We start from the raw sequence: 23,673 nt of genomic DNA, 5'->3' as shown, positions 1-23,673 counted from the left end.
TACAAGATATACCCAAGACCATATCCCCATCATCCAAATGACTTTTAAACATATCCAGGATTGGAGACTCAACCACCTCCCTTGCAGCCTGACTACTTGATGTGAAAAAAAATTTCCTAATATCCAGTCTAAACCTACCCAGTTGCAGCTTGAGGACATTCCCTCTTGTTCTGTCACTAATTATTTGTGAGAAGAGAGCAGCAGCAGCCTTCCCACAATGTCTAGGTAGCTGGAGACAGCAATGAGGACTCTCCTCAGCCTCCTCTTCTTCAAAGTAACCATCCCCAGCTCCTTCAGTAGCTCTTCATAAGATTTGTCCTCCAGACCCTTCCCCAGCTTCGTAACCCTCCTCTGCTTTTGCTCCATTACCTTCACATCACTCTTGTAATGAGGTGCCCAAAACTGAACACAGTACTTGAGATGTGGCCTCACCAGAGTAGGGTACAAGGGGACAATCGTCCTCCTGCTGACACAGCATTTCTAATCCAAGCCAGGATGCCATTGACTTTCTTGGCCACCTGGCCATGGTGCTGGCTCATATTGAGTTTCTTGTTGGTTAGAATCCCTAGGTCCCTTTCGGCAGGCAGCTTTCCAGCCACACTGCCCCAAGACTGTAGTGCTGTTTGGAGTTGTTGTGACAAAATCATAATGATAAATAATGTTTTAAATACGCATTTAATGCTCCTAATTTTGTCTCTAACGACTGTTTTGAAATTGCATGGAAGTGGTAATTCTCATTCAGTGTAATTGCTGACCTCAGGAAGTGTTGTTTTGAATGTATACATTGCACAGAAGACTGGTTCTTATTTGCAGATTTGCCATCTTCATCTTTCTTACTTAAATATTTTACAGTGTGTTCTAACTCATTGTCAGCAGATTTATTCTTCTGGCACTTTGTGATGCATGGGTTTAGCATGCAACAAATCATAATGTGAAGACACACTGAAACGCTTATGGCTGCTGTGGTAATTCAAAGGTCTGTTGAATATTCTATTACAGACTCATTGATGCTTCTATTTTAACAAAAAAAATATATAATAAAATTGACTGAGCATAGTTAGGTGGTGTTGAAGGGCCTGGAACACAAACCCTATGAGAGAGGTTGAGGGAGCTGAGGTTGTTTAGCCTGGAGAAGAAGAGGCTCAGGGGTGACTTCACTGCTGTCTGTAACTACCTGAAAGGAGGTTGTAGCCAGGTGGGGTTAGTCTCTTCTCCCAGACAGCCAGCAACAGAACAAGGGGACACAGTCTCAAGTTGTGCTGGGGGAGGTATAGGCTGGATGTTAGGAGGAAGTTCTCCACAGAGAGAGTGATTGGCATTGGAATGGGCTGCCCAGGGAGGTGGTGGAGGCACCATCTCTGGAGGTCCTCAAGAAAAGCCTGGCTGAGGCACTTAGTGCCATGGTCTAGTTGATTAGTTTCTGCTGGGTGCTAGGTTGGACTGGATGATCTTGGAGGTCTCTTCCAACCTGGTCGATTCTATGATTCTGTGTGGGTGCTGTTTACATTTTAAGGCTGCTTATAACGACAGTTCTGCTGCCTTTTGTATCACGTTGTAAAGTTTTCATTTGTTTGTTTTCTATAAGTCTTCCAAAAAATGTTTCAGTTCTTGGATGCAGACTTCAAAAAACTCCATTAAAGCCTGGGGTTGGGATCTTGTTTCTCTGCTTTGGTTCTGGAGTTTTAGTTGGATATCTGAGATGGGCATGGTGTTAAGAACTGTAAGCTTTAGGGTGTTGCAGTAATTGATAGTCAGCATTGAACTTGATATAAAAGTGAAAAACAAGACACTAGATTTATATGGTTTGCAGGAGACTCTTCTGGGTATAGCTACTTGATGTATGCTTACAGGATACTCAAGTGAATATTTTTTCCCCTTCCTTTTTCTTTCTTTCTTTCTATTTTTTGTTTTTAATTGATTAGGATGGATTTGAAGTGCTGCTATTAGTTCTTTAAAGCATCAAGTAAAATCTTCAAATGGTCTGCTTTGCATCCTTCTGGTAGTAGCCTTGTTTCATAGCAGAGTGGGTTAGTCAGGGAAAGAATTGTAGTTGCTGAACCTGATGGAACTGTTTGGACATGGAGATTTCAGCATTGCAGTAGGTTGAAATTATCCCCTAAAATAAAGACACCAGGCTAGGTCAGAAGGTTTGGAAGCAAAATGAATCTACTATTTACAAGCAAGCTAAAATCTAAAAGCATAAATTACAATGTATGTGTACAAAGTAGATTTATATATTTACAATTACTTACTATTCAGAAATAACACAAGAAACCCCCTCAAATTGTTCTCCCACCTCTCTGGACAAGGGAACAAGGGGATAGCTCTCCCCACTAGAGACGAATCAGCCTCACTGCTGCTTTCTGCTTAGCCATGAACAAGAGTCTCAGCCAAGGTCAGCAAAGCCATGTGTAGGTACCGGCCAGCAGCCACAGCAAAGAAGAGAAAAGAGAGGGAAGAGCAGTTTGTGTGGCACACTTTATACTTATTAACAATGCAATGGAATGTTGTAAACCTATTTACTGTTTTCTTTTGTATTCAATCCCCTATTTTATTTACTTTTTGTTATTTTTTTTTCTATTCAACATCTTTGGAATTTTCCTATTTCTTGTTTATAACAAAAACACTAAGCTAAATTTGTACTTTTAAACCACTGCAAGCAAGTAAATGCTTGCCAGTGCGTGTTCAGGGCTTGAATTTCCTTAGGGAGACAGCTGTGCTATCTGTATGTATAAGAAGTGGAAAAGGTGTATATGATAGTAGAGTGGTACAGTTCTGCTGAGTGTTTTTCCTCCTTGTGCTTCTGGAACAGTGCTGAAGTTCTTACGCTATTGTGCTGTTTTCTTACATTAATCTATAGTGGGTTTTGAGTTTATTGGCCTAAGAACATCCACTTAATCTAAGCCTGACAGGCTTTTTAGAAGCATCAGCACTTCAGGCACTAAAAGCAACATACTTTTCCAAAATCATTTTTCAATAAAACCAGAACCCTGTTTTGTTTTCAACAGATGAATGATGGACCTTTGTGCAAGTGCAGTGCTAAAGCCCGACGAACGGGAATAAGACATGGCATTTATCCTGGTGAAGAGGTAAGTAACTCTAAGAACTGCAATTATGAGTACAAACTTGCTGCTGTAAACTTATACTGTGGTTGATTTGAGGAATTTTTTTCCCCTCCATGATTTACAGGCTGCATAAATACTCCTGTGTTACATTAGATCACTTAGTTGTGTAACCTTTTATTTAAAATGCACTATTGGTAATTAAATCTACCTGAAAACTATGGAAGACTTTTCCCTGTGTTGGATTAGTTCTAGATGCTTTTTAAAAATTCCTTGAAATGCAGTTACATTAATAGCAAGGAACTTGAGGTCAGGGATCTGAAGTGGGTCCAGAGGAGGGCCATGAGGATGATGAGAGAGGCTGGAGCACCTCCCCTGTATGGGGACAGGCTGAGAGAGCTGTGGCTTAGAGAAAAGGTGATTCTAGGAAGACGTTAGAGTAGCCTTGCAGTACCTGGAAAGGTTCTACAAGAATTCCAGGAAGGGCCTTTTTACAAGAGCATGTAGTGATAGGACGAGGGGCAGTGGATTTAAGCTCAAAGAGGGCAGATTTAGACTGGATATTAGGAAGAAGCTCTTTACAGCGAGGGACATGAGACACTGGAAGATTGCCCAGGGAGGTTGTGGACTCACCTTCCCTGGAGGTCAGACAGGCACGAAGACTTCGTAACAAGCTTTCTGCTCCCTGTCAGCAGTGTAGTTACTGGTTTTTTACTATTGCTTCTACTTTCAAAGCAATCTCTTCATGTTCTCACCCACTTCAAGATTCATAGAATGGTTTGGGGTGGAAGGGGCCTTAAAGATCATCTAGTTCCAAGCCCCCTGCCATGTACAGCTTCCACTAATCCATGTTGCTCAAGGTTTTATCCAACATGGCCTTGAACACCTCCAGGGAAGGAGCATCCACAACCTCCCTGGGCAATCTATTCCAGTGTCTCACCACCCTCACTGTAAAGAATTTCTTCCTAATATCCAGTCTGTCTGCACTCCTCGAGCTTTAATCCATTCCTTCTCATCCTGTCATTACAAGCTCTTGTAAAAAGTCCCTTCCCAGCTTTCTTGTTAGGCCCCTTTCAGGTACTGGAAGGCTGCTATAAGGTCTCCCTGGAGCCTTCTTTTCTCCAGGGTTATTGGATGGGTTCTGCAAAGCACAGTTGCACAGTGCTGTACTGATCTTGCCATAGCAATCAGGCCAAATTTTGTGCTGCTGTTTGGTGTAATGCACTGCTAACTGCTGGGATTGGTTTTAATTTTTTTTTTCCATGCAGACAGATCTGTTCTAAACAGACTTGTGGCAGCCTTTGAGCTGCAGCAGATTAGATGTAGGGCACATGAGAAACTTGTTTTGTCTGACTGTTGAGGATTTTTAGGTCTTTAAGATGGGGTGCTTCAGAAGAAGCTAAGAGAAAACAGGAATCCCAGGTGTTCAGTGTTGCATCAGAGTGCATGGAGGGCTGGCTGCCTTTATATCTCACAAGCAGGCATTACAGCCTGACAGAGCAGGGTTACCAGAGCGACCTCCCTAGTGATAGACTAATCCCTTCTCTTCATGCCTCAGATTTGCCCCAGGCAGATGAGCTGATACCTGTCTATCTTGATAACATGCTTTGAAATCTCAGGCGAGCTCCAGATTGCTTTTTGTGAGCTTTTGAAATCAGTTTCCTGAAACAAATTTATATAAAAGAGGAAATTAGTCTGGTATGTAAACAACTGCCTGCTGTGCCTAAGGAAAGATGGAGAGTCAAATGGAAGAAGAAAACTCTACAGCAATGTTTTTCACTCTTACTTTTTTCCTTTTGAATAGCTTTAAAAGTATTTCTGGAAGCACAAATATAAAAAGCCACATTTGCCTTTTTCCCAGAATGCTTAATTACGACTACCTGCTTTTATTTAATTCTTGGTAGCGCATATTTCATGGCTGTTAGAACTGCTTTATTCTCTCTTTTAATCTAAATTTGCCTTGACTTTACATGGAATTCCACTTTATCTCTTTCTTTAAGCCCATTAAGCCATGTCGCCCCATGACCAACAATGCTGGGAGGCTATACCACTATCGAATCACTGTGTCGCCTCCCACAAACTTCTTAGTAAGTACTTTATAAGTCTTTTGAACTAGAACTCTTAGTTTTGTTTTCAGTGATGGAAGTACTGCTGCTTCTTGCTTACTCCATGATGGTGTTGTTTGCTTTTTTAAGACAGACAGACCTACTGTCATTGAGTATGATGACCATGAATATATCTTTGAAGGGTTCTCCATGTTTGCACATGCTCCACTAACAAATGTAAGTACGTGTATTGCTGCCTATGTATGTGGACTTTATTTGGAAGGTGGTGTAGGTTAAGGGTTAACAGTGCTGGAACCAAATGAAGCTCTTCCTGAGGGGTTAATATGTTATTCCACCCCTTTTCCTGTGTATTCTCTGTTGTGGTGGGTTGAAGTTATCCCCAGAATAAATCACCAGCCTAGCTCAAAAAGTTTGGAAGCAAAATGAAGCTATATTTACAAGCAAGCTAAAATCTAGAAGCATAAAATACAATGTATATGTACAGAATATATTTACATTTATTTACAGTTTGGAAACAGCAGGGAAAGAACAAGCTGGTCCTGCCCTGTGGTGGTTTAGAGCTAACCCTCTCACCTAATCCTAAATTACAAACAAGAAACAGGAACTTTCTGGATGTATTTGAATAAAAAGTAACTACAGTAGGGGATTGGATGCGAAAGAATAGATGAGTCTGTGTCATTCCATTGGGTGGTTAATCAGTATATAGTGTGCTGCACAAACTGTTTTTTCCTTCCATTTTCTCTTCTTCACACTGACTGCTGGCTAGTCCCTGTGCATGGCTTCACTGACCTTGGCTGAGACTCATGTTATGGCCAAGTAGATGGCAGCAGTGGGGCCTGATTTCTTTCTTCCTCCCTTATGGTGGGGGTGGAGGAGCAGCTGTTTCACTTATTTTTTTTCCCTTGTCCAAGGGACTCTTTGTTTTATTTATGAATGGTAAATAATTGTAAGTATATGTAAATATATTTTGTACATATGCATTGTATTTTATGCTTCTAAATTTTAGCTTGCTTGCAAACATAGCTTCATTTTGCTTCCAGACCTTGTGAGCTAGTCTGGTTATTTTATTTTGGGGATAATTTCAACCCACTACATGCCCCGAAGCAGAACTCTACATCAACCTTAGAAACATCTTGCTAGCATTGAGATCGAGGGAGGACATTTGTGCTTATGAATATTGGACTTTGTCTTCACTGGTGCTGCTAAGCATTGTCGTCAAGCTGTGGCTAAGACACTGATGTGCATCTGAGTACTGCCTTTCACAGTTTGGAAGTGAAATAAGCCATGGAATAAGTCATTAAAACTGCTAATTGAATTTAAATTGAATGAGGAAGTTATGTTGGAATAATTACCGAAAAAGCAACCACAACAAGAAGTAATTTTTCCTTATAAATGACAAATGGCCTTTTTTTCAGAGGATTTATCAGGATTTTTTTTCTTCTTAAAGCTAACTAAATGTGTCCAGTACTTGTTGACATCTGTTCAGCTTCTTTAGGAGCTAGGCAAGCTTTTATTAAGAATTTTACATATTTAAAAGGAATTTGTTCTATGCTTTGGAAGCAAATCTGACAAGAAAAGGACATGATTGGTACCTGACTGCCCTCCTTTTCATTATAATATAACCATATGTTACAGATTGAGGACTTGGGCTCTTCTCAGTGATGCCCAATGACAGGGCAAAGGGCAATGGGTGGAAGTTGAGGCATAGAAAGTTTCATGGAAACATGAGAAAAGTTTTTTCTCTGTGAGGGTGACAGAGCCCCGGAACAGGCTGCCCAGAGGGGTTGTGGAGTCTCCCTGTCTGGAGACTTTCAAAGCCTGCCTGGATGTGTTCCTGTATGATCTGCTCTAGGTGATCTCGCTCTGGCGGGGGGGTTGGACTGGATGAGCTTTTGAGGTCCCTTTCAGCCCCTGACATTCTGTAATTCTATGACTAAGTGTCCCTCCAGAGAGATAAATTCCTTCAGGAGACAGGGAGTACCCAGAGAGTGGATGAAGGAAATGGTAATGGTGTTATACCATCCCTTAATCCCTGCATCTCCTTACAAAGATGAAGGCTGGATGAGGCACTTAGTGCCATGGTCTGGTTGATTGGCTAGGGCTGGGTGCTAGGTGGGACTGGATGAGCTTGGGGAGTCTCTTCCAACCTGGTTGATTGTGTGCTTCTCTGATAAGGAGAGTTCACAAGCAGTTTTCCCGCCCTCTCTCCCTCCTCTCCTGCCTGAGCGCATGTGGCAGCTGTTGCCGCTTTGGCCTGTGGGGGAGAGCAGCCTTCTGCCGCCTTGCCTGGCAAGCTGTTTCCTACCTACGCCCCTGAGGCCTACTAAGCCTGCTCTGGGGGGACACTGAGGCCCCATCTTGTGTCTCTTGAGCCCACTGGGGGCAGGGCAGGTGGCATTGAGGTCTGGTGGATCTGTCCTGGAGGGAAGTCAGTTTGGCCTACTTGGGGCCTCCTGAGGTGAGGAGCAGGGGAAAGGTTTTGGCCTGACTGAGGCCTACTGAGGCTTGATAGGCCCAGGTGGAGAAGAACTAGGCCAAGGCTGGTTTTGACTGGAACATGTCCAGAGAAGGGCAACAAAGGAGTGAGGGGCCTGAAACACAGCCCTGTGAGGAGAGGCTGAGGGAGCTGGGGGTGTTTAGCCTGGAGAAGAGGAGGCTCAGGGCAGAGCTCATCGCTGTCTACAACTCCCTGAAGGGAGGCTGTAGCCAGGTGGGGTTGGTCTCTTCTGCCAGGCAACCAGCAACAGAACAAGGGGGGACAGCCTCAAATTGTGCTGGGGAGGTACAGGCTGGATGTTAGAAGGAGGTTCTTGGCAGAGAGAGTGACTGGCATTGGAATGGGCTGCCCAGGGAGGTGGTGGAGTCGCTGTCCCTAGAGGTGTTCAGGCAAAGCCTGGCTGAGGCACTTAGTGCCATGGTCTAGTTGATTGGTTTCTGCTGGGTGCTAGGTTGGACTGGATGATCTTGGAGGTCTCTTCCAACCTGGTTGATTCTGTGATTCTATGATTTCTATTTCCTTTGTGCACTTTCAGTTACTTTTGTAAATAGCCTTTCTCATTTAACCTCCAATTTTTTTGTGAGTGCTTTTATTTATTGCTTTAGGGTGAAATACTTTTTCTGTCCTTTAGCTCTGGGCAGCTCATGGCTTAAACCTGGACACCATATCAATGAAAAGCATTTAAATACTTAATTTCTGTACACTTGCAGATTTTTTGCTATCTTCATACATCAAGTGCTGTTTTCAAATGTAGAGGTTGGTTGGTTTTATAATTATTACTGGCTACACCATCAACGAGAAAGCCCAATATAGAAATGCTGATCAGTACAGGACTAGGATGCAGTTGGTGGCTGTCTTGAGGTGATTTTTTTGCAGCATAATTTTGCTTTCAGAGATTCTTTGGAATATATTTGATGAAAGGGAAGTGTTAAAAGAGTAGTAGTAGTAGTAATCTGAACATCAGCATCCTTGGGTGAACCAATACTGGAACTGAAAGGCACCAAGAAGATGGTATTTTGTTTCCTGACAGTTTGCTTGCATAATCTATATGACAAAGCTCTGCTGGGAAAGGAACTCTTGCTAACAAAAAGTCAGTGAGAGAGTGAAGATCCCAAGTGCAAACCTGAATAATCACAGTTAAATCCTGACCATTAAATATTTGTGAGGAGATGCAAGGTTGCAGATCATTTGTAGTTCACCAAGCCAGACGTCATGGGAGGAGTGTGGCATGCTGAGGAGGACAGTGCCTTTCAAGACTACACTTTCTCATTTTAACACTAAAAGAGAACAGTTGTATTAATGTCCCCCTGTAAAACTGCCTCCAAGGAGACTGAAGCAATCTCATCTCACATGCAACAAGTAACAGGACAAGAGGAGACAGCTTCAAGTTGTGCCAAGGGAAGTTCAGGCTGGAAAAATGCCTTCACAGAAAGGTCTATTGAGCATTGAAAGAGGCTGCCTAGGGAGGTGGTGAAGTCACCATCCCTGGAGGTATTTAAAAGATGTGTGGATGTGGTACTTGAGGATGTAGTTTAATGGTAGGAGCTTAGCAGTAGTGGTGGGATTGTGAGCTCTAGGCGAGCGGTTGGACTTGATGATCTCAAAGGTCTCTATGGTGTCACAGTGTGAAACACTCCTTCCTGGTAACATTAATTCAGTCTTGGAATTCAAGGCAGGTTTGTCCTGAGGCATTTATATTTTCACTTTGCAAATGAGCAAAAAAGAGCAGTTTTATTAGAAAGTTAGAGCCTATCTTGTCTATATAATTTTTGTGTCTATTCCATGACAAGAAGGCAGAGTTACAGAAATCTTTAATGTACCGAGAACAAGGAAAACTTTTCTGGTCTGACAAGAGTTGTTAGTGAAGACACTGAGCTGCACTAGACAACAAACATGTAAAGCAACACTGTTGTCAGTTTCTGCTAGTAGCAGGTGTAAAGACTCCTTCGAGAGGAGTCTGCTGCCTTTGGCACCACTAATGCCAAAATCCAGTATAAAAGTGCTTGTCGGTACAGGACTAGCATGCAGTCAGTAGTTGTCTTGAGGTGATTTTTGGCACCACAACTGCTGTTCGAGAGAGGTTTTGGAATGTATTTGATAAAAAGGAAGTGATAAAGAGTAGTAAAAATACAGATCTGAAGGCCAGCATCTTTGAATGAACCAAATTTGAAGTCTTGTATTTGCACCCTTAGAAGTCTTACTACTGTTATTGCCATTACAGAGTAATAATAGAGCAGGTCAGACATTAGGGAAAATAATCAGTAGAGTCATAAAAAAAGTTATAATGTTCTTGTTATCACTAACAAAACAGTTGTACAATTCCAACCAGGTATTCCTTTGCTATATACTTGTGTTTGTGGAATTCTAGTGCATGGGAATTTTAGTCAAGGTCACTTGTTTAAAATAGTCATTTTCTATTTAACACAAAGAAGAATACTCAGACTGCTGAGTTTCTGAATCAGACAGTCCTTCCTTGGTTGAACTTGCATGTTTGAAAGTAAGCAAGTGCTCCTTGCAATTTTCATTATTTCTTTTAAAGCCCTGCTGATATAAAGAACAGGGTTTTTTTTCTACAGGACAACTGACTACCAAAGCTTTTTGGTTTTGTATTCTCATTTAATATTGTAGGAAATGCAGATTTTTTTGTTTGTTGTTTGATGCAGAGCCATAGTTTATTGTGCAGATATCAACAGATTTTTTGCAGCCAGATGGTCCAAATGTTTGACAGTGGGCTGCAATAAGATGCAAGCTGGATGCTTCACCTCTACTAAGTCCACTCATTTAAGTGCACCCTCAGCACTTTTCAGGTGTTTATTATTGTGTGTTTATCAATGCAAACTAACCTTGGATTGCCTCACTTTGACAAACTATTGAATTGTTCTAAAATTCTTTCATGCTTGCAAGACCAGTGAATAGTAAAACTTGTTAAAAGCTGTAGATATGTAGGATAGCCTTAGGCATTTCTGTAGCCTTGTGGAAATGGAGCTTTTTTTTTTGCTTCAAGAAATCCTGTTTTTAAATACCTTCAACAGTCCATGGATTTTGTAAACAAAGAAGCCTTTCTTCAAAGACTGTGGGGGGAAAAAAGGAATTAGATGTTTCTCTTACTAGTTACTTGAGTGAAATTCTGAGAATATGTACTGGATGAAATTAGGATAAACCTTACATTGTGTTGCTGTGCCTTAAAGCCATGTTTGAAGACAGTATAGATAACAGAACCGGCAATGTGCTGAAAACACCTTGCCTCCGGGTCGCTGTATCAATCTGACGTGTTGTTATCACCAGCAATGAATTCACTTCCAAATGCACAAGAGAGAGAAGATATAGCTTTACTCAGCTTTGTTTTTTCCATTGAAGCAAAATTTCATCTCCAGTAGATGGCATTCTTTAATCTTCCTTTACAATCCCTCCTGTCAGCTCTGTGTTATTACAGAGGTGGAGGTTAGAACTGTTACTTCTCTTGCACTTGCTTGTCTTTTCATGATTCCTCAGAGCAGCTGTTTTAGTGAGTGCCCTTTTCAGCAGACAGTGATGCTTTTGCATACAAAACTGTATTAAGTGTACATCTGATGCTGTATAGTTTTCAATGCTGTATTTCTGTTTTCCTTCCAGATCCCTCTATGTAAAGTAATCAGATTTAACATTGACTATACAATTCATTTCATTGAGGAGATGATGCCTGAGGTAAGAAGGGTAATTAGTCAAAATGTCAGATTAGGTAATGAGCCGTTGATGTGCTTAATGGATTAAGCTCTTCAGAATCCCATCTCATGAAGTGTGTGAGACAGGCTGTGTTCTGAATGAATGGCTGAAAAAGGACTTGCACTAACAGGTGCCGGCATAAATCCATCTACCTAGGCTATCATATATTAAAATCAAATGCTAAGAGGTGCTTATATCCATAGCTTCTTTTAATTTGAAGTTATATACAACACACATCAGGTACTCTTATCCTCCTTTTATGGATAACAAAAATAAAACATGTGGAGGTACTGTTTTGCCAGGACCATGTCAGTCACTGGCAGAGCTGAATCTTAACCATGAGTTTGAAGCTCTGAAGGTTGCTTATCAATAACTTCATGCTTATCTATTGCCAGAGCAAATAGCCAAGGAATATAATGAAAGCACATTTGGTTCTTAGTTTTTTATATATATATTTGTATATTTTTTTAATTACTATTACAAATCCCTAGTGAAGCCCATTTGTGGAGTAACTTGCTGCAGTTCAGCAGCATGTGGAGGTACAGAAACACCACTGCATACTAACTACAAAGATAGGATCAGTGGTTAATTTAGTCACATATGTTTACATTTTTTTTTCTTTCTACTTCTCTCTCTTTTTGTTGCTCAACAGCATCTAAATATTTGCAAGAACCCTGAAATTCCTCAGCAAGCTGTATGTGATCAAAGCAATTAATTTCTTCTCACTGCATCTGCTGTGCTGACTCCATCTTGTTCTAAAGTAACAAATGGCTACTAAGAAAGTAGAATTCTACATTTTTTTCACTCCTGTTCAATTGGCTACAGCACTACTTGCAGAATATCTGTTAATGCATTGTTACAAAAGAGGTTGTGCTGATGAATTTGGAATTTATGGCCAGTATCATACACATGCAATTTATACCAACCTGGCCTAATTTTGTTCATTAAGGAAAGCTTTTTAAGTTCCTTCGTTTGCAAATGAAAGTTCTTTGCTTTGCAGGAGCTGCTTCCCCCCACTTGATGAGAAGAATCTCTTTTTTTTTCAGTTGTCATTGGGTTTTTTTCCTCCCCTCCTTTCTTCTTGTCTTTTGAGGTCAAAATCTTCCATAGCAATGTGCAATGCAACTTGAAGTGATCATGTTGTCACAGGTGGTGCTTTATAAACTTTGAACATGTAGCAAACAGTGAATTACAGGACAGCCTTCTCAGAAGTAAATAATCTTTTTAGCTTACTTAGGTTTGAAATGGGTTTAGTGTGTGGCAAATTAATGCAGATTTGTGATTTCTACTTGCAGTTTTGTTTTGGACAGTGACTAAAAAGTCTTCATCACAGTGCTTTCTGAAGAGGTCACTGTTATGTTGGAGTGGATGATTACCTATAAATCAATCCTGTTTTCAGAGCCCAGTGTCTGCCAGTCAAAAACATGAAGACACTGTTTTATTAGTTGTTCTATTTCAATAGATGTGAGTGATATTATAGTGTTACATTATTGTCTAATTCTGGTTGGTTGCTTTGTTTCTTTCCCCAGAATTTTTGTGTGAGAGGTCTTGAATTGTTCTCTTCATATCTGTTCAAAGATATTTTGGAGCTCTATGACTGGAATCTTAAAGGTAACTTGTATTTAGGGGGGAAAAATACCAACCTATAATTAATTGCAGCTTTGATGATAAAGCTGGTGAAGAGCCTGGAGAATAGGTCTTATGAGAAGCAGGTGAAGTGACTTGGGTTATTTAATCTGAAGAAAACGAGGCTCAGAGGAGACTTTATCACTCTCTACAAGTACTGGAAAAGGAAGTTTCAGCAAAATTTGGGTTGGCCTCTTCTCTCTAGTAACAAGTCCTAGGACAAGAGGAAGAGGCCTCAAGTTGCTCCAGGAAAAGTTTACGTGGGTATTTGAAGAAAATTCTTCATTGGAAGAGTTCATAAGCTCCCCAGGGAGGTGGTTAAATCCCCATCCCTGGGAGTGTTTAAGAGAAGCATAGATGTGGTGTTGAGTGACATGGTTTAGCCTCAGACCTGCTAGACTTAGAGAATGGCTGAAGCTGATCTTCCTGAAGGTCTTTCCCTATCAAAATGATTCTGTGATTGGACTTAATTTTGTTATGTTCTTTGGTGTAGAAGAAAGAAGTGGGAAGGCACCTCAGAAGAACAGTCAAATTCTGGTTTACATGAGAGGGAGGGGCTTCCACTATTTTCTTCAGGAAGAGGAGATATGAAGAGTTAATAATTGTAAGCTGCAGTAATTCAAGTGCACAAACATTGTGCAGTATTCTTGCAGATGAACTAAATTTCTTAATCAAAACCTTTTTTTTCTCAAACAGTAACTATTATAATATATTTATCTATAGTTACCTTGAAAGCCAAGGTGTCAGGTAAATGATTCTCTCTGTTTTTACAAGCTAACAAAGAAGTTACTCAGTGTTTTTCTACAGTCAGTGTGAAAAACAATGTCCTACAGTCACCCATGGAGGGGTATCATTAGAGCTAAATGGTTTTGGCTTGACAAGATGAAAATACATGTCTCTCTAAGGACAGTGACAAAGGAAAATTTGAGAGATGATCCTTCCCATGGTCTTACAGAAGGCTGAACATAAGAGGGGAATTTGATTTCAGAATCTGTAGGTGTGTTTTGGTGCCTTGGTTTTGTCTGTGGAGGGGCACTCCACAATTACTGTAGTTAAACAGAGGAGTAGACACGTTTCATATATTTTATGTAGTCTCTTTTGGTTTGATACAGAATGTATTCTGATATCACTGATATCATTCTTATCCCTGGCTCTGATTGTTCTTTCTCTTTTATCACTGGGTGCTTACTGGGTTTATTTCATGTAAAGCTTTAGATGATGAAATAGGAAATTAAAAAGCTACAAAATAGCATCATGGAAATTTCCTTATCTTTGTCACTGTAACCAAAACACAGCCCACTGATTGCAAGGGACTAATAAACTGGTGTTTGTGTCTGTAAGGCTGTAGTGAATTAATTACACAAAACAATTTTCTATAGCACAGTTTTAAATAAAACTACTGTGGTTTTGTTAGATGCTTTTTATTTTTAAGATATTGTGGCTTTCTTTTGAAATTGGCCCTTGGAAGGCTTTCACTAGAAGTTGAAGTGCACTGAAAATGATCAAGGGGCTGGAATACCTCCCCTGTGAAGACAGCCTGAGAGATGTGGGGTTGTTCAGCCTGGAGAAGAAAAGGCTCTAGGGAGACCTAATAGTGGCCTTCCAGTACCTGAAGGGAGCCTACAAGAAGGCTGGAAAAGGACTGTTTACAAAGGCCTGTGGCGATAGCAAGAGGGGCAATGGTTTGAAATTAGAGAAGAGTATGTTTAGGTTCGATGTTAGGAACAGATTCTTTACTATGAGGGTGATGGAACACTGGAACACGTTTCCCAGTGAAGTAGTTGAGGCCCCATACCTGGAGATATTTGAGGTCAGGCTTAACAAGGCTCTGAGCAACCTGATCTAGTGGAGAGTGTCCCGCTCACTGCAGGTGGAATGGACTAGATGACTGTTAGAGGTCCCTTCCAACCCAAACAATTCTTTGTTTTTATGATTCTGAATTGTTACTCTCTTCCTTTCTGCTGTACATTTTGTTAATTTTTGAGTGAAACTTAAGCCTGATCAAATGTATTCACTGTTAATTGATTTCATGTGCAGCCATGTTGACTTTTTTTCTTCTTTTGCAAATATGTTGCTGTTTATAAGTATTCCTCTTTCTTTTTCTCATATTTAAGGTCCTTCACTTGAAAATGATTCTGTTTGCTGCCCCAGGTTTCACTTCATGCCAAGATTTGTGCGATTTCTTCCAGGTAATCTTTGTACCATGTAGCTTTATGGAAGTTAGATCTGAAAAATCCCCAAGAAAACCACAAACCCCTTCCTAAACACCCCTATCCCCCAAAGAGAGAAAGAAATTAATTCAAACTCCAGAACACCTCACCAAGGAAAGCCACAAAAATCTTGTTGCTGGTTAAATAGTTTGGTCAGTGCAGAGATCTGGTGCCTTTGTCTGAAGTTTGGGTGGTTTACTCAGAACTAGATGTTGTATGAGCAGGCCAAGTCTTGTTTCCAGCTTCTGTATCTGTAATGTTGGTTTGGGTCAGCTCTGGGTCATCCCTGTCCTACTCTGCAGTAGATCTATGGCATTTGAGGAGTGCTGTTGCCTAATCTCACACATGAAACTGAATTCAGTGTGCCCTCTTCAGGATGTTAGATGATTGCACTAAAATTCTTGATGTTTGATTTTAAGGGTCAACATGATTGGCACCCCTGTGCATGTGCTGTACCATCTCAAATTGTGCTGTGGGACATATAGGCTGGATATTAAGAGAAAGCTTTTCACAGAGAGAGTGATTTACCATTGGAATGGGCTGCCCAGGGAGGTGGTGGAGTTGCTGTCCCTGGAGGTGTTCAAGGAAGGACTGGATGGGGTGCTTAGTGCCATGGTCTAGTTGATTGGACAGGACTAGGTGATAGGTTGGACTGGATGATCGTGGAAGTCTCTTCCAACCTGGTTGATTCTATTCCTTTATCTTAATGCAAGCTTAATACTTTGCAGCAAACAATGACAGACAGAAAAAACTTCATTGCAGTAAAATTCAGCCCTAGCTTGCCAAGCTTCAGTGTGGAGCACTGTGTTCACATTAAGTGAACAGCTCATGCAGGCATTTACTGCATGTTAAGATGCTGGGGCAGACTTCCAGTTGGTGTAAATGTCATGGCTCCGTTGGTAGTGTGTCCTGCTGAGATCCTGCCAATGATTGCTCTAGAGGGGTTGTGTGGACAGGAGGATGCATTTCAGCTGCTGGACTGAGGGGGACAGATGAGACCTGTAACGATCTTCATCAAGAAGGCTGTGCCCTGGAGGTGCTCTCTGCTCTGGGCTTTGAAACTTAGTTGGGATATTAATTATAGCTGTAGCTAAATGAGGTTTGGCTCATTACTGTGGAGAATACCGATGGCTAGATGACTCTGTTTGTAATTGTTGTTCCTTCCTGGATACACTACACTGTTCAATCAAAAGCAGAGCTCTGAGGCTTGCTAGCAAACATTGATTTGGTTCTACTGAAGCAATTTACAAAATAAGCCATCAAGCCACATGTGGCTGATTAACTTGACCTCATCACAAAGTGAGAATGTTTGCCCTGCCTGGTTTGTATAGCTTAAGGGTGTTTTCCTGTTACTTTGGATTTTTTTGTCTCATTTGTTCAGTTTGGAAGCTCTTTCAGCGTTTTTGGATTGCTTATTGATGGGAGGAGAATTCTCTGTATTTGTTTGTGCTTCCTCTTTAGAGTTCTCAGCCTTTTAACTCTTTAAAAATATCCTTTTCCTGATATTTTTGCATGTATAGCTGCCTTTTTACCATCTTTATGTTTTGGGTTTTTTCCCTAATCATGTTTACCCTCTCTATTATTTTCTGACATGTCTTTGGAGATTTTTCATTTCCAGAGAGTGGCAGTTTATTTTCTTCAGGTATATATGGAGAACATTATATATACTTTGTCCCTTCAAAGAAGATACATTGGTCTAACAAATCTCCAGACATCCATCAACTGTCTCTTTAATGACAGAAATTAATTGCCAATTTCCAATCCCCTCTACTTGACTTTTCTTTCTAATTTTTCTAATGTAGTCTGAAAATAGAAGGTTTGGGATGGCAGATTTTCTGTGTGGGTTACCAAAAGATAGGCCTCTGATATTTGGGCTAACCATACCAGGTTAACTGAGTGCCAGAGATGCATAGCACATGGAATGATTGCTGTAGTGTGTTCGCTGCCACTGGGGTCAGTCCTGGGTCCAGTGCTCTTCAACACCTTTGTCAGCAATGTGGGCCATGGCCTTGAGTGCACCCTCAGCAGGTTTGCTTAGGACACCAAGCTGTGTGGAGCAGCAGACTTGGTTGAAGGAAGGGATGAAATCCAGAAGGACCTTTGCAGGCTTGAGAAACGGGCCCACCTCAAATTGCATGAGGTTCAACGAGTCAAAGAGCAAGGTCCTACATCTTGGTCTGGCCAACACAGGCATAAATACCGTCTGAGTGCAGAGTGGGTTGAGAGTAGCCCTGAAGAAAAAGACTTGGAGGTGTTGATTGATGAGAAGCTCAACTTAAGGGCAGATTGGATGAGGTTTTGGGCAGCTGAGTCTAGTTGAGAGGCATCCCTGCCCATGACAAAGGTGTTGAAGTAGATGATCTCTGAGGGCCTTTTCAGACTAAGCCATTCTAAGATTAAGAGAATAAAAGACAAAAATAAAAAACCACAAATCCAAAAAACCAAACCCGACAAAACTGTCAAAAAAAAGGAAAACAACAGCAAAAAAAAACTCCAAACAAACCAGGACATTTGAGGTCTCAAGTGTGGTATGCTCTGAGCCAGGAAAGTTCAAGTCTCTAACTGCTGTCTGTTGCAGCCTGTACACAGTCTTCTGTGTAGACTACACTTATTTATTTTTTTCCTCTTTTTTAGTGGTTCTTGCACATGGGCTGCCTCTTGTGTGACAGTATCATCTGGTTGTTCATAAGACAAAGGCCTTGTAAACTGAGCTCCTTGTCAATATGAAGGAAAACTTTGTGCATGGCCTTTGTAGCTATTTAGATGTATTTTCTGTTCCTAGTGAGGTTTGGACATATTTTCCCCATTTAAGATGGCTTTTTGGAGCTTGAACGAGGTTGACTGTTCTAAAAGGTCAAGTTATATCATTCACTCTCATCATCACCATAGTGCTGTAACTCCTTCTGAAGTAGGAGAAGCTCTTGCTGGCCTTATCTGGAGTACTGTGTCCAGTTCTGGGTACCACAGGTCAGGAAGGACAAAGAAATACTGGAGAGAGTCCAGCACTGTGCCAGTAAGATTAGGGGACTTGAAACATCTATCATATGAGGAAAGCCTGGAAGAGCTGGGGCTGTTTACCTTGGAGAAGAGCAGGCTGAAGAGGGGATCTTACTAATCCTTGCAAATATCTAAGGGATGGGTGTCAGGAAGATGGAGCCAAGCTCTTCTCAGTGGTCCACAGTGGCAGGACAAGAGGTAATAGGCATAAACTTGAACATAGGAAGTTCCATCTAAACATAAGAAGGAACTTCTTTAGTAGAACAGGCTGCCCAGAGAGGTGGTGGAGTCTCCATCTCTTGGAGACTTTCAGGGCTCTTCTGGATGTGTTCTATGTAATTTGCTTCAGATGATCCTGCTTTGACTCAGTCTTCAGAGGTCCCTTCCAGCCCCTACTATTCTGTGATTCTTATTTGCATGTCTTTAGATGTCTTACAGAAGGCATCATCTTACACAACACTGCTGTTATGCAACAGTTCTGCAAGACTTTCCCTGTGTGTCTGGGATCACATTTCTCGTGCTGCAGTATCATCCTCCAACTGCAGTGCTTGTAGTGATGGAGAGAATGTACTCAGGGACAGGACCAGATAGCTGCTGCTCTCTGAGGAAAGTAACATTTCACAGAACCACAGAACACCAGGTTGGAAGGGACCCCGAGGATCATCTGGTCCAGCCTTTCTAGGTGATAGTGTAGATTAAATGAGCTGGCTCAGCACCCTGTCTGAGTCTTAAAAGTGCCCAGTGTAGGCCAATCCACTGCTTCCCTTGAGAGATGATTTCAGTGTCTGTTTTCATCGTGGAATTTTTTTTCTGGAGTCCAATTGGAATCTCCCAAGGACTTCCCAGACCTCTGATTATTCTCTTCTCTGGACTCTTCTCCACCTGTCTGCATCTTTTTTGTATAGTGGGGACCAAAACTGTACACAGTGCTCCAGGTGTTGTGTGACAAGGCTGAATAGAGTGGGACAGTGACTTGTTTATCTGTGCTGCTAATGCCCAGCATCCTGTTGGCTTTGTGGACGTGAAACTTGAAGATGTCTCCATACCTACATAGAAATACCCTGTTGTTGGAGAAGGAAGTTTGAGAGAAGTGTCAAAATTAATGCACTGTAGTACTGCATCTGTCCTTTTACTCATATGAGCAGATACATTGAGTTTGAATGGTCAGTGTCTTCTAAGTAGTGGTTTATCAGCTTTTGTATTTGCATCTTCACAACTCTAAGTGGCTTCCTTTGTTACAGGAAGCCTTTGCTGCATGTCTTGCCTGCGGTCTCAGAAGTATTTTAACAGTTTCAACCTGCCCTTGATTAATTTAGTGGCAGAGGAAGACATGAGGCCGTTTAGTCTCGATTAACTGCAGGAACAGCATGCAAGCACTACAGATGAGTTCAAAATGCAAGGATAACTCGATGCATTCATCTCAAAGTATCCTGTAATATCTGGAGTGTTGTTTAAGAAAGCTGCATAAATGCCTAAGGGTTGTTAAAGTGCCAGTGTGAAAAGGATGATGAAAAGTGTGAAAAGGAAAATGTAACTGGACAGTGGAACTGATTGTTTTGCCTTCTCCTTTTAAAGTTTTTGCAGGCAAGTTAGAAACTTCAGCTTCACAGTATGATGTAAATGACATTTTTACCATCACCACCACCATTAGTTCTCCCAGTTTAGCAGAGTGTTTGTGCATGTGCAGGGTTCATCAATAAAACATTGGCTTTCCTATTTGTCAAGTCACTTAAGCATTTTGCTGTTTATTTTGCTCATCCAAACATTCTGTGTTCTGCATATTTCCTCTTCTGCTCATGCTTTAGGAATGACTGTCTGAAGCGTGTTTGTTTTTATTTATTTATGTTTTTAAGATGGAGGAAAAGAAGTGCTCTCAATGCATCAGATTCTTCTCTACTTGTTACGATGCAGTAAAGCCCTGGTGCCTGAAGAGGAGATTGCCAACATGCTGCAGTGGGAAGAACTGGAATGGCAGAAGTATGCAGAGGAATGCAAAGGGATGATTGTTACCAGCCCTGGCATGGTAGAGCAAATAATTCTGATTTATGAATGACACAATGGCACATAAATGAGGCAGCAGTATGCCCTTGTGGCCAAGAAGGCCAGTGGTATCCTGGAGTGTATTAGAACAGGAGGGGTTAGTAGGTTGAGAGAGGTTCTTCTCCCTGTCTACTCTGCCCTGGTGAGGCGACGTCTGGAATATTGTGTCTGAGCCTCTCAGTTCAAGAAGGACCTCAGGGAACTGCTTGAAAGAGTCCATCGCAGAGCCACAAAGATGATGTTGGGAGTGGATCATCTCCCTTATGAGGAAAGGCTGAGGCAGCTGGGACTCCTTAGCTTGGGGATGAGGATACTGAGTGATGTTATTAATGTTTATAAATATGTGAAGGGTGAGTGTCAGGAGTACAGAGTTAGGCTCTTCTCAATGATGCCCAGTGATAGGACAAGGGACAGTGGATGCAAGCTGGAGCATAGGAGGTTCAATGTCAACATAAGGAAAAACTTTTTCACTGTAAGGATGACAGAACACTGGAACAGGCTAACCAGGAAAGTTGTGGAGTCTCCTTCTCTGAAAATACTCAAAACCCACCTGAATGCATTCCTGTGGCCTACTCTAGGTGAGCCTGTTGTGGCAGGGGGAGTTGGACTGGATGATCTTTTGAGGTCCATTCCAACTCCTAATGTTCTGTGATTCTGTACGTGTCTTGTTTCAGAGAGTTTGCTATGGGCTGAATTGGAAAGGTGAAAATGACCAGTGACAGCTGCAGATTGCTGTAGGAACAGCTGGCTGACTTGTTCCAGTCCTGGGAAGAATTGCCCCCTCTGCTGCACTGAAGGGCAGATGTCCAGATGAGCACAGTTTCGATGTGCATGTTAGAAGGAATGGCTATATTTTGTGTGTGAAACACTAGTTTAGTCTGTTCCTCTGCTTTCTTATAGTCTGACAGTCTTCATGTGCATTAGCTTATTCTCTTTCCCCTGACACAAGACCAGAGAATTAGTAACTATTTGCTGTTTTCTTTGATCTTCCTCATTTGAGCCCCTCACTCTATATGAATTGCTCCATTCAGATTCTGCCCTGAATATGGAAAAGGTGTTTCCTGCCTATGTGTACTTTAATGAATGCATCCATTAATTTTAGTACCAAGCTTGAAAGCCCTGTGGCCTTATTATTTTTGGAACAATTAGTATTTTAAAGCATATTTTCTCACAGCTCCTTTCAGCTCCAGTGTTTCTGTGAATTTAGCCTTGTGCCTTAAACGTGGGTCACAAGGAGTGAATGACATCCACTGAAAGCTACAGGGTTCTGTTTACACTAAGTGCTATCTCAGTAGTAAAGGCATGATCCAGACCTAGTATTTCAGATAGCCATGCAACTTTCTTGGTTGTAATACCTTCCTTTGACTTCATTTTCCTCCTTTGCTTGTAGTCCAGCCTCTTAGCTTTGTGCAGAAAGAGTGGAACTTGGTATCCTGTCTAAAGGGAAATCTAATTTATTGACTGAAAAACCTGTCCCCAAACTGCAGCCAAGGTGACTTCCTAAATACATTTTTCAAGTTCATATTTTTAAGTATGGCAGCATTACATTTAATAAATCCATTCAAGTTAAATCCATTCAATTTGCTTTATGTAAAGGGATAGAAAAGTGATTTGAATATTCTGTCCTGTGTAGAAGTTGTGCTGTTTTGCTTCAGGTGCTTCCAGAGTTGTGTTGTCCCTTGGTGAGGCAAATGTCTTTCTTCAGCTCTGCATTGCCTCTTTTTTTCCTTTCACCTCAACAGACAAAGATGCACATAGGTGAGAGGGTCTCTAAAAATATCTTGTGTTAGCTAAAAAGAGTGTTAATAAGGGAGGTGGTGAAAAGGAAAGTGAACAGAGAGGAGAACAGGCACACAGTGGGCCAAGGTTTAACTTTAGGGGGGTCAGTAGATATTATGGGCCGAAATTGCATCAGAGGAGGTTTGAATTGGATAGTAATAAAAGCACCTGTAGGGAAAGAGTGGTCAGGCATTGAAACAGGTTGCCCAGGGAGGTGCTGGAGCCGTCCCTGGAGGTGTTCAAGAAATGTGTGGACATAGCACATTGGGACGTGGTTTAATGGCCTTGGAGGTGTTAGGTTGGTGGTTGGAGGTCTTTTCCAACCCAAACAATTCTATGATTCTAATCACAATTTGGGCAGGATAATTTTTTTTTCAATTGTTTCTATTCCAAGTACTTTTGTTCTGGATAAAACTTTCTTAACCAAAAAGAAAACAAGATCATCTGTGACATACATGGAATACAGAATAGAAGTGAACTCTTACTGTGGAAAATACTGCCTGAGCTGCTTACAACTGAGTGCTAAACCAGAATCTTCTAATAGAAATTGTGAGACAGACTTAATTGGCTAACAACATTGCTTGTGGTTTCTGTGCTGCCAGGTACATGCTAGTGCACAAACTGTGAGCACTGAGTGATGTACGTTGACATAACATCAGGGGTTTTGCTGAAGGTATTCTGGTTAAAGGTAGCAGAAACCTTGCTTTTTTGTTTAACGTAAAGGAGTTCACCCAGGCTCCTTCCTTGGGTCACTGAACAGTAAATATATGCACAAGGCAGTGTAGGATGTGAGTGGTAGTGTTTGTTTTGAGGTTTCATGTGATTTTTACTGACAGACAATGTTTTTACAGTCGCATGTAGACATCAAAATGTGTAAGCATAAAAGAAGAATCTGCAGCTCTTCAAAACGTTGTCATGTTCCAATGCCATCGTAAGAACGTTTTTGTCCTCTGAAGATTACAATAACCTTCTTAGTTTGGGTTTTATTTTGTTCATTGCAGTGTTGCTACTGAGTGTGAAGGCAAGTGAAAAGAGTATGAAAGTATTTTCTCTGCATTTTACAAGGTTAGGAGATAAAACAGTTCTCTTATAGACATAATGTGAAAGTGGTTTAGAAAATGACAGCTCTTCAATTTCATTTTATCTGCTTGACACAACAAAGTGAAAACACTAAAGTTCATTTTGTTGCTTTCCTCCATGACATCACTTCAGAAATAATAATTTCTCTTGTGAGCATGTCCAGGTTTTTGTACTTGTATTTTATTTTTTCAAGGGAGGTGTGTACATGCATGCTGAAGGGAGAATTTTGATGGGCATGTAAATCCCATTTACTTAAACACTTAACAATAGTTCAGCATTATTTAAAACCATTTAATTTATTAATGGAGTTTCATTAGTTCAGTGAAACTTTGTGTTGGAAGAGATTTAAAGGCTCACAAATGTTAATCCTCTTTAATACTTCCTCATTTCTGAAATACTGCTGCTTTTCTTGTTAGCATAAATGTAGATGTGTTTTAACATGCCTCTCTGCTACATCTGCATACCATCTCCTATCTTCTGATATCAGCAAAGCCTTCATTGATGAGGCTCAGGGTAGGAAATAAAGAAAGTGGGCTTCTGTTCTGTTAGAATTTCCTTTCTTTAATGAGATTTCAAAAGCAAGGTTGTGATAATGGAATGACCTCTCACAGCGC

The 23,673-nt window shown here is 41.1% G+C and overlaps 1 protein-coding gene across 1 annotated transcript in view; it reads left to right on the top strand.

Annotated features, from left to right (window-relative positions):
• Positions 1–23,673, top strand: part of DROSHA (drosha ribonuclease III) — an 88,612-nt gene that overhangs the window by 9,467 nt on the left and 55,472 nt on the right. Inside the window, exons 7-13 of the mRNA XM_064160832.1 lie at positions 3,009–3,089; positions 5,063–5,149; positions 5,258–5,344; positions 11,238–11,309; positions 12,857–12,938; positions 15,068–15,142; positions 20,014–20,183. Of these exons, the coding sequence (XP_064016902.1) occupies positions 3,009–3,089; positions 5,063–5,149; positions 5,258–5,344; positions 11,238–11,309; positions 12,857–12,938; positions 15,068–15,142; positions 20,014–20,183 (654 nt within the window). The remainder of the gene's footprint in view (positions 1–3,008; positions 3,090–5,062; positions 5,150–5,257; positions 5,345–11,237; positions 11,310–12,856; positions 12,939–15,067; positions 15,143–20,013; positions 20,184–23,673) is intronic.

This window comes from Pogoniulus pusillus, chromosome 21, assembly GCF_015220805.1.
Source record: "Pogoniulus pusillus isolate bPogPus1 chromosome 21, bPogPus1.pri, whole genome shotgun sequence".
NCBI classification, from domain to species: domain Eukaryota; kingdom Metazoa; phylum Chordata; class Aves; order Piciformes; family Lybiidae; genus Pogoniulus; species Pogoniulus pusillus.
Note: the sequence above shows the minus strand (reverse complement) of the source record. Positions and strands in the feature narration are given on the sequence as shown.